We start from the raw sequence: 13,851 nt of genomic DNA on the forward strand, positions 1-13,851 counted from the left end.
ACAGAAACAGAGTTATGACAGAGTCTTACATTTCAAAACTCCCGCATGATAATGTGATTTCTTACATTTATTTTCCCTTTGATACACACAACAGCATTTATTATCTCATGGCAAGAAAATCAAGCAGCTCATTATGGTCCCAATGTGGTTTGGAGGCTTTTTGTGCCTTGATTACTAGGGGTTCTCAGGAGACTATGACCAACTCCACAGTACCAAGGCAAGACAACAGTAGCTACATTCCCCCAAAAAAAGCAACATGGGGATAAATGAAACCGAAAGAATTAGCAATTCATAATCCTGTGTGCTACGGCCCTGAACTGCAGTGCTTGCAAAGTCAAATTTGTGACCTATTTCTTCTCCTGCTCCCACTATAGAAGCTGCTCCGACAGCTTCAGATACTTGAGCGCTTCTGTCCAACCTCACCAGCATTAAAACAATCCGGTCTGCAAATACGTTGTTCTCTGTTTGAAAAAGTCATCTTTGCAGGTGATTTCCTAAGCCAGTGAGTTTTTCTTCTGTGGAATCCAATGTAGCAAAACAAACTCACTCCATGGGCTAACAGAGCAGGCACCACCACACATGCACTTTTCCCCCACCCTACATGCTGCAATACCCGCTGTCTTCAGCAGAGACACCTCCGCGAAATCTTACAGCCAGAGCTCTGAAATGTCACCGTGCATTTCATTACAATTTGCCCTTTCCCAGGCAATTTCACACGAGTAAACCGTAACTTCTGGAAGTGTCCAAGCGACTTCACCTGCTTTCCTCAACCCAAACTCAAGCCGGTCCCAAGCGCGAAGCCTCACCTGCGGCACTCCCAGCCAGTCGTCCGCCTGCTGCATGGCTTCCCGAGCGTTGTCCACCGGTTTCTTCGGGTCCCAGGTCTCCCAGTCAGGGCACAGGCCTGCAAGCACATTGCAGTTGTTAGGAGTTACCTGCAAAGGAGCTTCCCTCGCTGAAGAAACCAACTACAAACTCCGCGGCCACTTGTATTAGATGCTGCTATGCAGAAAGGCATTCTGAGCTTTGCAGAAGTAACCAAAAGATGAGCACTTGCTGCTCGCTGAAAACACTTCAGAGACAACAACCAGCATTTCCACAGGCCCTTGTGGCACAGACAGTAACAGCCAGTTCAGAGGGACACGTACCCGCCTTGCCTGTCCACAAGAAAGATCTATAGCTTGCCAGTCAGCCACACAACTGCACTGCTCTACATTTAAGCTGGGTGAGACACCCTTCAAATTTAGCATGAACATATCTAGCAAGTCTTTATGTTTCACTGGCTCTCTGCAGCAATTTTGGAAAATAAAATTTCAGCTGCTTGCCACAGCACCCCAGCTTGCATTAGATGAACATCGGCAATCACACTAGCAAGGCTGTTTTACAAGAAGGTGAGGAAACTGTGCCTGTTTCACACTTCATCACATTACTCGCCCTAAGGAGCGCAGCCTTAGATTGCTAAACACTGAAGTTTCAGGTAGTGTGCAGCTGCTCGGTGCTCCCTCTGCAATCCTATTTCAGGAGAACACATGAAGCCTCCTGCTGCGCCCTGAACTTGAAAGGTTGTTGGCACTTGCTGTGGGAACAAGTCTCTCTTGCATTTAGGAGCCAGCATTTGCGCCTTTGTCCCTCGCACCCAATACAAAGCTCAGACGTGGCGCCTCTCATAATGCAATCACACACTCTGCTTTAGGCCAGTATTTCTCTTGGCCAAGTCATTTACAACTCGCTGCTTCCCACAGCTGGCCTCTTTGGACTCGGGCTTTCTTGAAAGCCTCATTCCCATCTCCAGCTCAGCAATGAAAAGCTCTTCCCATAGGAACAGCAGAACAGCCACCGGGAGAGCGAGCAAAGAACCACCATCAGAGCAAAGGACTTACCTGGGGCACAGCTGTCAACAAGAGCCCCCAGTGCTTTGCCATCCTGCCAGTTTTGATTGAAGTTTGTGATTGGCAAGTAAGGAATTTTGTTCTGGATCCAGCCCAGCAGCCTCTGCTTAGGGGTCTGCTTCTTCGCATCGTCATCGCCTTCATCCTCCCACACTGGCATGGAAATGGAGTAGTGGAGGATGAGGGTCCATATCAGGCCAAGGATCAACTTCAAGTTTCCATCAACTATGGCTTTACTATCTGGAAGACAAAAGACACATATGATTATTTCCCACCCTAAAGGAAAGAGGCATGTTTTTAAAATACTGCGCTCATGCCCAGGTAATTGAGGACAACAGAACCAACCCAGTCACTGCAGGCACTTGCCCGGGCAGAGACATCACTCTTCATGCCCTGCATTAGATGGGAGGAAAGAGAGGAGTCCAAGAACTCAACGCTCTCCAGCTGTGGTGTGACTTGCCCCTGAAGCTTTACAATGCTAAGATTAGGAAAATCGGCAGTTTAAGATCCTTGGTATTTTGCATTTGGATGATAACTACCACCTGGTATTTTTAATGGCATTTGTATCTTATCAAAGCAGCCAAACAGCATACGATGATGCTCACAAGAACAACATCCCAACAGGAGCAAAATCCCACAGGGCATACCTAAAGCACCATTTAGGAAACTGCATTTATATACAGAAACACACCTCCCCACACATATCAATAGTTTACACTAAAAACGATAGGGAAAAAAAAGAAAAAAGAGTGCTATATGATGAAGTCTAGTAGAGCCAAAGTTTGGAATTAGAACAAAGTCCAGCTATACTATGATCCGAGTACAAACAGCAAAGCAAGGAGCAGAGGTCCATGGGGCATCCTATGTACCATCACACTCCTGCCTGAAGAAAAAGTCACCCCTTGACACTATAAATTGAGAGTTAGAAGAAAAGGAAAAGCCAGCTCTGGCAAAACCACGTCACACTCCAAGGAAAGGTTTATCATCGCAGCGGCCAAACGCAGATCTACTTTAAGATACACCATACAGCCGAGTTTAAGGCTGCTGAGAATCAAGATCAGATAGTCGTAAGAAGCTGTCTCAAAGAGCAGGACATTTTCCTGCATCGGTTTGGCCTTATGAAGTGACCTCTACAATTTTGTGAATGCTCTTGCAGTTATACTTAAGTTTTAGCTTCCTTTGAGCTTGTAGTTGCTGCTCAGGTTGCATTATACTTGTAACAGCTCCAGTTTGTCCGAGCTCAACCAAACCAGGGCTGTTCTGCAATGTTCCAGGATGCTCTCAGCCTGACTGATCCTTTCATCCACAGCAACACGTTACAGCAGAGCAGTTTTCTGCTCTTTCCTCCACTACAATGAAAACTACTAAAAAAATCCCTTTTTAGTCAACAGAAGTCACAAGTAACTGGGAAGGTTCCATCTGCTCTCCAGCTCCCAGAGCAGATGCTGGAGCAAAGACAACTACAGCACTATAAGCTCACTTTTGTGCCCCTGAAATTACTGTACAGGGCTCTTAATGAGTCCTAGCTAGCCAAGGAAAAGTGTTCAGTACTTTGATGCCCTTCTCCAGCTCACATTCAGTGTTTACAGGCAGAGTCCTCCAAGCCAAGCCTCACCATGCCCAACATCCACCGGGCTGCCTTACGTGTTCCTCTTCAGCTACAGAGACCGCAGCAGCAACCTAATGCCACCTCATCACCATAAAAAGATCTCCTGACTTTCAAAAAAGTGATTATACAGAATAGCAACCAAGAACAGTAAGCACCAGGGTGTTCCCTTTAACCTAATGCTCAGGCAAAGTGGTTAATATTTACATGGTTGCACAATAGGGCGGTATGTCCTGAACAGATAACACTGTAATTCAGATCTTGAATGGCACTTGGGCTTTCTGGATAGTTAATGTTGGGTTTCTACCCAGATTTTATTTGTATTGGCCTTTTTTTAACATCTGTTTTGACTAATCTCACAGCATTATGATAAGTGTCTGCCACTTGACTGCTCACTGCTGATCCCGCATCCAGGCTGAGATGTATTATACGATAGATAGCTACGAGGTGATTAAGCCCCACTGTGTTTTAATTACAGGTTCCAAGGTGAAAGTCTGTATCACATAAGCAGCACATCTCCTAGCGACGACTAAACAGTTCCAGCTGTTACACATTTCCCCCCCTCTTCCCAGTCGAGCTGCAAACTGCTCAGTGGAGGGAAGATGCTCCCTGACAGTCTGCTGGGCAAAGCTTTCTTGAAAGAAACTGTACCGGAGCACGTGCAAGAGCTGCATTTTACACAAGAGAGACACCCAGAGCCCTGCTGGCAGATTCATCACAGTGCCTGCGCTCTGCAAGCTGGAACTAAGAGCTGCAGCGTGCAAACACCAGACGGTCGGTCCGAGCCCCCCGTGCCTGCAGCACCTCCGTCCCGTCCCCCGCGGCAGGACCACCCGCTCGCTCCACCGCCGGCCCTCGCATCCCCGCGCCAGAAACGCCTCCGAGCTCCAGTGCCGGATTTGTACTGACATCGGCATTTTTACCAGAGCGAACGCAGCGATGATTTAGTGTGCTATGAGTAAACTCATTTCAGAAAGCCATCCAGCATTCCTGGGGAGGAAAGCCAGCGGGACAGAGTCACCTCGAGCACACTGCTACACGCACGTTACTGGAGATAAAGAACGGCCCGTTTCATATTTACAGCACATAAATAATGTCTATATGTGGATGCACTGTGGTTAGTGCAGCAATAGACCGCGTGCTCGGAGCTTCTTCCAGTGCCCCATCGCCATCTCCAAGGGCACAGCTTGTGGCAGTCCTTGGCCCGGGGAAAAGCGCCCGTGCACAAGAAAGCTTCACATCGACAGCAAGAATATCCCATCTTATCAGCCCCATCCAGAGGCCGGGCACGGGGCCGCTGCCCCGGTGGCAGGAAAAGCTGACCGCAGGAACAGGACGGCTCTTCCTCCCCGGAGCTGGTGCCATCCCTGCAACTGCACTTTCGCTCGCAAAGTTAGCAAGCTCTTACAGCCTCTCGGCTTCCTGACAGGCACAGGCATCTCGTGATGTCATTTTTTCCAAGCCTGCTTGTAGGAGGGCTTGTCTGCTTTCATTTGGGGTGGGGAGGAGGGAAGGAGAAGAATTCCTCAGCAGGGCAGGAGACCTCGTCGGCACCCAGCAGAGCCACCCGCGCACCCTTCCCACAGACACGGGGGGTCTCACCAGCCCCTGGCCAGCCGGGCTCATCATCTCTATCACCATATAAAACCTCCAGGTTCAAGAAGAGACCGGAGTCCGGCCCAAAGCAGGCTTGGCTTCCAAGCGTTGGTGTAAAGCTCAGCTCCAGCCGAGCGTTCAGCCTCTCCAGAAGAGACTCCACTTCGGTGCTGCCTTCTTACTTAACCGACTGAAAACATTCAGCGTGTTCTCCATGAGGTCTATTGGGCATTAACGTACAAGTATCTGCTAACAGGTCCTGCACAAGGAGCACAGAGCTGGTCTGGAAAACCCTGAAACCCTCTTAGTACAACCAAATTTGCAGGCAGCCCCCAGCAGTTCCAAATACACACTGCCAGTGTAACAGTCAACATTTTGGAACCATTAAAAAAAAAAAAAGTGTTTCAAATGACACATGAGTACCAGCAATCATTACAGCAGGCACTGCCATGCACCCCAGCTCAGCTGCCTTTCCACTGGATTCACCCCATTCCCTGCTCTGCTTCAAGACATTTTCTGGCCCTCCCAGGCTGGAAAATGGATTATAGGAACAGCAGATCTTGCAGCATTGCTTTCCTACTACGAACATTACTTTTAGGCATACTTATTACTCACACGATCTATGCTTTGAAGCTTTACAGAGCCTTTCAAGCTGTGTGTCTCAATTACCCCTCTGATGCTTACAGCAAATTTACAGCACAGAGATGCTGACACTTGCGGTCAGTGCTCCAGAAGGACAGCGCGAGTGCCCGGTCCCTTGCGCATGCGTCTCCACCACCGGCAGCGCGAGCAGCAGCGTTTGGCACGCAGCTTTGATGAATTAGGTAGATGGGAACAAATCGTCTGCTTTTAGCTGAAATGGAAAGTGTGTGTTTACTCCACCGCACCAGGCGAGTTTCCGCAGATTAAAGGAGCTCTCTCCACGCAGGCGACAGCCACCGATCCCCGAAGCTCGGAGGAAACGAGCTGTCGCATCTCATCCGCCAAGATAATTGAGCAGGGCTGAAAAAATTCTTTACAGCACCGCTGCAGACAGCTTTAATGTAGCCATTTTTGGAGAAAGCGTGGTCATCTGCATAATTTGCTTTATTCACGTTACACTGCCTACATTAACAGCTGCAAGGTGCACTTACATGCCAGAGCACACTCGCACACCGGTTCAGTGGACCAGGTAGGAGACGCCTGCTGTGGAGATCAAAGTTCCTGCAGAGGTGAGTAGAGCAGGATACCCGCCGATGGCCATTGGACTTGTACTTTAAAATGACATATTTCTATGGAGGACCCAGGCATAAAGCAGGAATCCACGGCTGGAGATCCACAGGACCTTGCCCGTCCCAGACCAGCACTTAGAAGGACTTCAGTCCAGCTGGAAACACAGAAAATCAACTTTAGAGATGTTATCTTGAACAGCCAAAAGGTGAGGGTTTGGGGGTGGTTGGGTTTTTTTGTTGTTTGGTTTTGGGTTTGTGGTGTTTTGTTTTTGTTTGGTTTTTTTTTCCAGTAGAACTCCATTTTTGCCAGTCCTGCTGATACTCAGCTGCAGACTCCAGGTTTGTGAATGCTGTCAAATGGCCGTTTTTAGACAGCCTGCAAGTTATCATGGCGAAACACATGGTCCTGAACCAGCAAGAAACAGAAACACTCGAGTTTGGCTTTAACAGGAACCTTCATTTCCACCTACCCTGTTCAATGTGCATTTTTAAATTCAGCTACCCCAACTCTAAGTTGTTTTCCTCCTCTAAACGTACCCGTTGGCAATACTATATACAGAGAAGAGCTGTATCTGCGAAGCAAGATGCAGCTGAGCGCAGGCAGCTGTCTGCGGCATCGGGACGCAGCTCGACAGGACCTGCAGACGGACGGCTGGGGAAAACCTGCCAACGGGACTTAAGCTGTTCTGCAGAATCAACACCAGCATTGAACAAGCGAGCACTCACTCTTCTGTTACCAAAAAAAAAAAAAAAACGGGGGGGGCTATATATAGCCTACAACATTAAGTTTTATGTAGGAGTATCCTGCTTCTTAGTCAGCTATTAGGATTTAAGTGGCTGCCTGGTAGGGTGAAGAGGAAAACAGACTGAACCAGAGCTCGTTTGCTTCCCCCATCACACCTCTGAGTCTAGATTGTAATTCTTACACTTTTATTATCCTATTAACCAGGTGGCAACCAGCCCAAAAAATGGATTATGGCTACTCCATAGGCCGGTAGTATATGCCATCAGTCTCAGTCTTGAAAAGGAACCAAGTTTTAACTGCTCAAGCTGATTTATAATGGTTGCTCTATACTAAATATTAATACGATATGTTACGCTTGGACTGGTAATACCACACTCCCTAGAGCACAAAGCAGGACATTAGAGCGCCCAGCCTGAGCCAGCAACGCGACCATCTCAAGACAAGCCTGTGTCATTGCTACGGCTTGGGCCATGAAAATCTTCCTGACCCAACCTACCAAGTGGAAAAAGTGCCAGTGCTGCAGAGCTTGGTCCCTGTATTTGTGTTTGCAGCTGCACCAGGAGCAAGTGCCAGAACTAAACCTGGCATTGCCCTGAGGCTTGCAAACCCACCTAGCCCAGAAAAGACCCCTAAACCCCACCTGGAGTGTTGTGCCATCGCCGGCAGGATGCCAAGATCTCTCACTTGGTGTTGGCTCTTTAAATAGAGCTGTATAAGGGCCTTTAAGTCACAATATCCACAACTAAGTGAATTCAGCATCTTCTGCTTTTAAGCTAAGCACCCAGGCATGTTACAATTTAATTCTGGGCATGTTCAGAGCTACAAGAGTATTTATTAGACATACAATCCATCATCACTTGATTTCAAGAGCTAGTGCTGCAAGAGAAATTCCTGTGACTTCATGCATCTTTCAGAACAGTTTCACTTGTCCTTCTTGGGCTTTTTCCCAGCCCAGTGAACATCCTTTATTTCGGTCAGCTCTACAGTGGAAGCAGCACTGTTTCCAAAGGGAGGAAAAAAAAAAAAAATTAAAATAAGATCTTGCAGACTGGGAGTGCCCTCACTCCTTTGCTCAAAAGGGTTTTCAAGTTGCAACATGGAAAATTCCAAGCAGATTTTTGAGAAAAAGGGAAAAACTCTTCTCCCTGATGGCTGTCACATACCAGAACAGAAGCCCAGAGTCCATAAGGTCGCCATCCCCTGAGATACTCAAATCCAACTGGACACAGCCTTGAGCAACCTCATCAAGTCAGGCCTGCTCAGAGTACATGGCTTGAACTATACGACCTTCATTAGGTCTCTTCAAAACCAAATCATTCTACAATTCAAAAAAACCCCCCAATGTTACAAACAAGTTTGTAACTAGTTTATCTTTTGCTTATGCGCAAGCCTGCGTTGCAATCAGATCAAGCACAAGTACTACCCCGACTGCGGCAGCGCTCCCTGAACTCTGCCCTGCAGCAGAGCTGCGAGTCATTTTCTGTTGGACAATTACTGGAAACAAGATAAGCTGTGGCAGCAGACAGCTTCCTCACCACACCGAGCGAGTCATGCAGACTGTGCGAAGTCTTGGGAAACAAATGAAGGACTGAAAAAGTGACTCTTGAGCAGTGAAGTTATTTTTTAAAAAACACAAAACAGTTTCTTGGCTGAGGCTGCAGTAAACATGACTTGTTCACAGTCCCGGCAAAGTCATCTCAGAAGTTTTGCTGTTGATCTTGACGCATGGAAGTTCTGCCACAACTAGCACTGATCTTTGCATCCAGCTTCTCTAAAAAGTGGTCACCCTCTCCAGTCTTCATGTCTTCCCCATTTACAATATTGTTTCATGCATTATATGGAAGAACCCAAAATACATGCTCCTTAATACAAAACAAAGGAGGTGTCTCAACAAGCCCTTCTCCCTATTTCCAGACACGGGAGGAACTTCGTCCAGCACACAAAGTTCATTTCAGTTATGGATCATACGGTTCACTATCTAGAGACTGTAGGAATTTTAAATCCTGGTATTTTGAAGTTCCCAAGTACTTTCCCACCTCTAATTATTCTCACCTATTATTAAACAACTCCAGCAATTGGGGAACAGAAAAACTGAGCACTCATCGAGGCTTAATCTTCTGCGACAGTGCGAACTCCACACTGAATGGAGCTCTTCCAAAGCCCAGCTCTGCAGGGCGAGCATGCCAAGCAGAAGTATGCAGATGAGATGGGGCTGAGCAAGCTAAGGAAATGCTTTGCTGAAGCATACAGTACGCATTCACAGGCTTACTGCGCCTGCTAAAGGCATTACCGACATCCTCTGTAGGGATAATATGTCTTTAAATCAATTACACGGGCTCCTCTGTGCTTTGAGAACATACTGCAACCATTGCCTGCAGTGACCCTTAAGCCCGGGTCCACCCTGCAGCTTCTCCTGCAGGGTTCTAAGAACAGAGGGCTGAGCTGAGCACAGATCAAAAATGTGTTAGGTTTGGGGATTTTTTTTGTTTGTTTTTGCAAGGGGAATTGAAGCCATTTCCCTTTATGCTTACCAGGGTGTCTGGTTATCAAACAAACAAACAAAAAGCTTCCTTTATGCGACTCATCTTGGGATTCGAGATATTGAACACCACAATTCAAAGGTTTTCAATAGTTTTTTGCTTTAACTGCATTTGAAACCATCCGGATCAGTGAGAAAACTTCAGGCCACTATCGTGCCCGTTGCCTTGTCCTGTCTACTGGTTCATGTTGAGCCTCTGGAAAGCATGTGTCATGAGGTGGAACAGAAACTGTAAAAATAAGGTCAAATCCAGCCCTTTCCGTGTAGGTTTGGCAAGAAAAAAGAATCATACAGACTTTTAATACAGAGAAGAATAAAAAAGAATCAAACTAGTAGAGCTCACAGGAGTGAAGTACAGATTAAAATAGCTCTGCCCAACTTCTTAATGGGCACCTGGAGCCCAATGAGGTCTCACATCCAGAAGAGAAAGCCGAAACATGAAGCAAGTTTAAATCGGCAGTATAACAATAAAAGCAACCAACCCAGCTTGTCTAAGAGAAAGTAGAAACCCAAGGGGGCTGGAAGGAAAAGTCATGAATTCCAAAGTCAGGAATTGTTCGGGTGGGTGAGGAAAAAAGAGTCAAAACTGCAGATGGCTTAGGATCAAATTCCTTAATACTTTCAGTCTGAACACACCGAGGGTTTCTGTTGCCTTAAGAGCCATATACCAAGTTATGGGTGTGAGGAGGTTTGGATCTGATGTTGAAGAAAAGCCCCAGGCAGGAGGTGTTGGAGCACAATGGACTACGGCAGCCAGAGCGTCTCCAAGGAGGGCTGCGCATCACCCAGGGCTGCGGGACGGGCTGAGCAGCGCACGAGAACGAGATTCACCATCACAGCGGCTATTTCAGACCCAGCCGCTCGCTGCCAAGCCGGTCCCCAGCGCGGATACCCAGCTGAGCTGCACACAGGAACGCCACGCTAATCATTCAAGACCCCTTTTCGGGAAAAAAAAAAAAAAACAAAACACCACACAACAAAACACAAAACCCAACACACACAAAGGAGTCTGAATGTTCAGCACAGCAGCAAGTTTCCATGAGTGCTGCTTTGTTCGCAGCGAGCGCGCCCCTCGGCAGCTCCGCGGGGCAGCCTGCCAGCCCGACACCGCCGCGCTGACCCCGGCACCCGGCTGGGCTCGGGAACCGGCGCGGCCGAGCCCCAGCAGCCGCGGGGCGGGAGGCACCGTGACGCTCCCCGCTCCCGTAAACCCCACCTGCGGCTCCCCGCGCGCTGCCCGCGGAGGAGCGGGCCCTGCCGCCACACGGGCCCTGCCGCCACACGTCCCTGACATCGCTGCCAAAACCGCCCGACAATGGGCCCTGTGAGCGCGGCCCCCTCGCGCCCAGCAAAGCGCATTCCCCGCTGCTGAGCTCATCCCGCCGCCCCGCCGGTGCGGGACACGGCAGCTCCGCTCGCCTGCGCCGGGGACCGTGAAGTGCCCTGCGACGCTGCAGTCGGAGTTCAGTGCCAACGACTGCGTTTTGGGGGAGAAACGAGTGGAAGCGGGGTGGCAGGAGCACGAACGGGCTTGCAACCCCTTCGCGTTGGTCTGTTCTCTCAAGTAACAAGCGACAGGATGAGAGAGAACGGCCTCAAGTTGCGCTGGGGAGGTTGAGGTTGGATCATGGGAACAATTTGTTCCCCAAAGGGCTGTGGGGCATTGGAACAGGCTGCCCAGGGCAGTGCTGGAGTCACCATCCCTGGAGGGGTTGGACAGAGATGAGGTTCTCAGGACATGGGGCAGTGCCAGGGCTAGGGGAACGGTTGGACTGAATGATCTTGAGGGTCTCTTCCAACCTAAATGATTCCATGCCTCGCTGTGCAAAGGAAGCCCAAATCTGCTCAGGACATTCCTGCTCTCCACCAGTTTGGGGTGACACTGCAGCCCCCCATGCTCGGGGACGGCTCAGCTGGCAGCACCCCGAGGACCTGCGGCATCAGCCCCAGACAACAGGGGAAAGCCCCTGGAGCCAACCAGCAGTCTGGGCTGGGGCTGTGGGCGGGACTGCACCCCCAGGGCCCTGGGGTCAAACACCGGAGCTGGGAAGCACCAGGAAGCCACAGGGATGGGGCAACACACGCTGCCCGAGTGCTGATCAATCATTTGGGAATGACAAGTGAAGGAAAGTCCCTGCGGCGGGGAGTGAGCACGCTGGAAAGCGGATTTCTGCTAAACGATGGAGCAGGGAAGAAAGGCGTCCTCCTGCCTTTGCCATGCTCTGCTGGGAAATGCTTGGCTCGGCTTTTGAAGCCAAGTGACAACACAAACGGCACCTCCCTCCTCTGAGCATGGGAGTGAAAGGGGAACGATCCTCTGCCAGGCCCCTGCTCCCCAGGGGTCAACACATTTATTGCCACAGCACAGCAACGCTTCGCCTTCCCATCACAGCGGACAGCTAAGCCCAAGCCTGCAACACCACGACCCAACTCACAGGAAACAAGTTTCACTTTAAGACAGACATTAACATTTTAGTCAAACACAAAATTGTCTAAGCTTAGCACGAAATACTTGTCTATGAGTCTGATAAGATTGAGGTTGTTCTTTCATGCATGCAAACAAAAAAGTGTCTCCTCACAACACATCATGTGCTTAAATGACTCGAATGCCAAGCCTGGATCAGCAAGGCTGAACTGATAAAAACGCCCGTAGAGTCGCAATTCTGCAAGCGTAACACAACAAAACTACGAATTGTCTCTGAAGCACGAGAGTGGTGTAACCATCTCCGCAGGATTAAGGTAATCCTAAATCTCACCAGGTCACTTTGGGTTGCATCAAGGTTAAAAACCTGGCTAGGTTTTGCAAAGAACTCCCAGGGGCTGGCAGAGGCATTAGGTGCCAAGTCATTAGCACTGTTGTATCTTGCATTACTGGAGGACAGTTATCAGGCTTCAATTCAGGGGACCAACAGCAAGGTCCATGCTCAGGCACCTGCATGCACTGGAGATGGAAAAGGTGCAAGAAGACGTGGCTGAAAATAAATTTTAAAAAAGCCTCAGCGAGGCCGAAGAGCAACAAGTAATCCAGAGGTTTCCAGGCACCAGAGTGACCTCTGCATCACTGGAGAGCGTGTTTACTCACACTGGGGGTAGGTCAAGAGAGTTATAAGAAACAGCATGTAAAATCCGCTGAGATAAATGAGCCCATTCAGATAGGGCTGTCTAACATCTTCTGTGCAGCAGACGCCAGGCACGAAAGCTGCAATGCATGGAGTTTCTGAAGCCAAAACCAACACATCGGAAATTATCAGAAGTGATTACTGTTTGGGGAAATCCTTGGCCACAACATACACCAAGATTCAATTTTTCCATCTGAAACCAGAATCGCCGTACTGACTGTGATTCACTGTGCGCAGGGCTGTTTGAAGGAAATCCCCATTCATGCAGCTCTGCACGGCTCAATCCATCTCCACTCCACGCCGCGGCACCAAAGGGCTCAGGACTGGAGCATCCTTTGCGGTCCAGCATCGGTGACACATCGAAAAAACATCCTGCCAGTTACTTCGACTAGGCAAAAGATTTGTGGTTTGTCTCAGTTTTGACAGTCTCTGATTCTGAGCACCTAACAGCACAGCTCCACACAGGTTTGTTTTGAAATATTTAAGCACAGATATCCTTTTACAGATGCTCTATAGCCCTCTGTAGCTTAGTGACAAAGTTACTCAAGAATTTATCAGCAGTTCAGCTATCTCTGTCCTACCATTTCCCAGAGAAGCAATAGGAAAGGTAATTAATCTCTAACATGCAATTGTACCCAGGCTGCAGATAGGAACAGCTGCTTTGCAAACCTCCCTCCAACATCTGAGCCATTTCAGCAGATCATTTTGACATTCAGACTTAAGTACGCACTCTTAATATAAACACACAGCATCGAATATAAACACACAGCACGGAAAGCCGCCCTACGCCCACACGCTGCCACCAGAACGCGTCCAACCAGGCCACAGCCGTTCAGCACTGTCGTGATGGTGCGAAACACCCGAAATCGGCTGTCGTCCTGCCTCCGAGCTCCGGCCACCAGCACGGCAACGTCACACGAGTGCCCGTCAGGAGGGGGTGACACATCTGCACAGGCAGTGAGGATGCTCAGGGCAGTTGCACAGTCACTACAAACACGTGCATTCACTGTGCATCCCCGCACACACCGTTGTTTTCCCATGACCACTATGAAGACATCTTAACGCTTTTGTGTGTAAGCCAGAGAGATGTTAATTCTTCATGAGCTTTCACATACAGACACCTATCCTCCCTCCACTGGAAACCAG

At 49.0% G+C, this 13,851-nt stretch overlaps 1 protein-coding gene across 2 annotated transcripts in view; it reads right to left on the reverse strand.

Annotated features, from left to right (window-relative positions):
- The window catches only part of FLNB (filamin B), a 72,007-nt gene that overhangs the window by 45,923 nt on the left and 12,233 nt on the right, over positions 1-13,851 (reverse strand). For both annotated transcript variants that reach the window (XM_065642898.1, XM_065642897.1), the window contains exons 2-3: positions 1,881-2,129; positions 807-904 (exon numbers count right to left, since the gene is read on the reverse strand). In XM_065642898.1, the coding sequence (XP_065498970.1) occupies positions 807-904; positions 1,881-2,129 (347 nt within the window). The remainder of the gene's footprint in view (positions 1-806; positions 905-1,880; positions 2,130-13,851) is intronic.

Source organism: Caloenas nicobarica, chromosome 11 (genome assembly GCF_036013445.1).
Source record: "Caloenas nicobarica isolate bCalNic1 chromosome 11, bCalNic1.hap1, whole genome shotgun sequence".
Taxonomy (NCBI): Eukaryota; Metazoa; Chordata; class Aves; order Columbiformes; family Columbidae; genus Caloenas; species Caloenas nicobarica.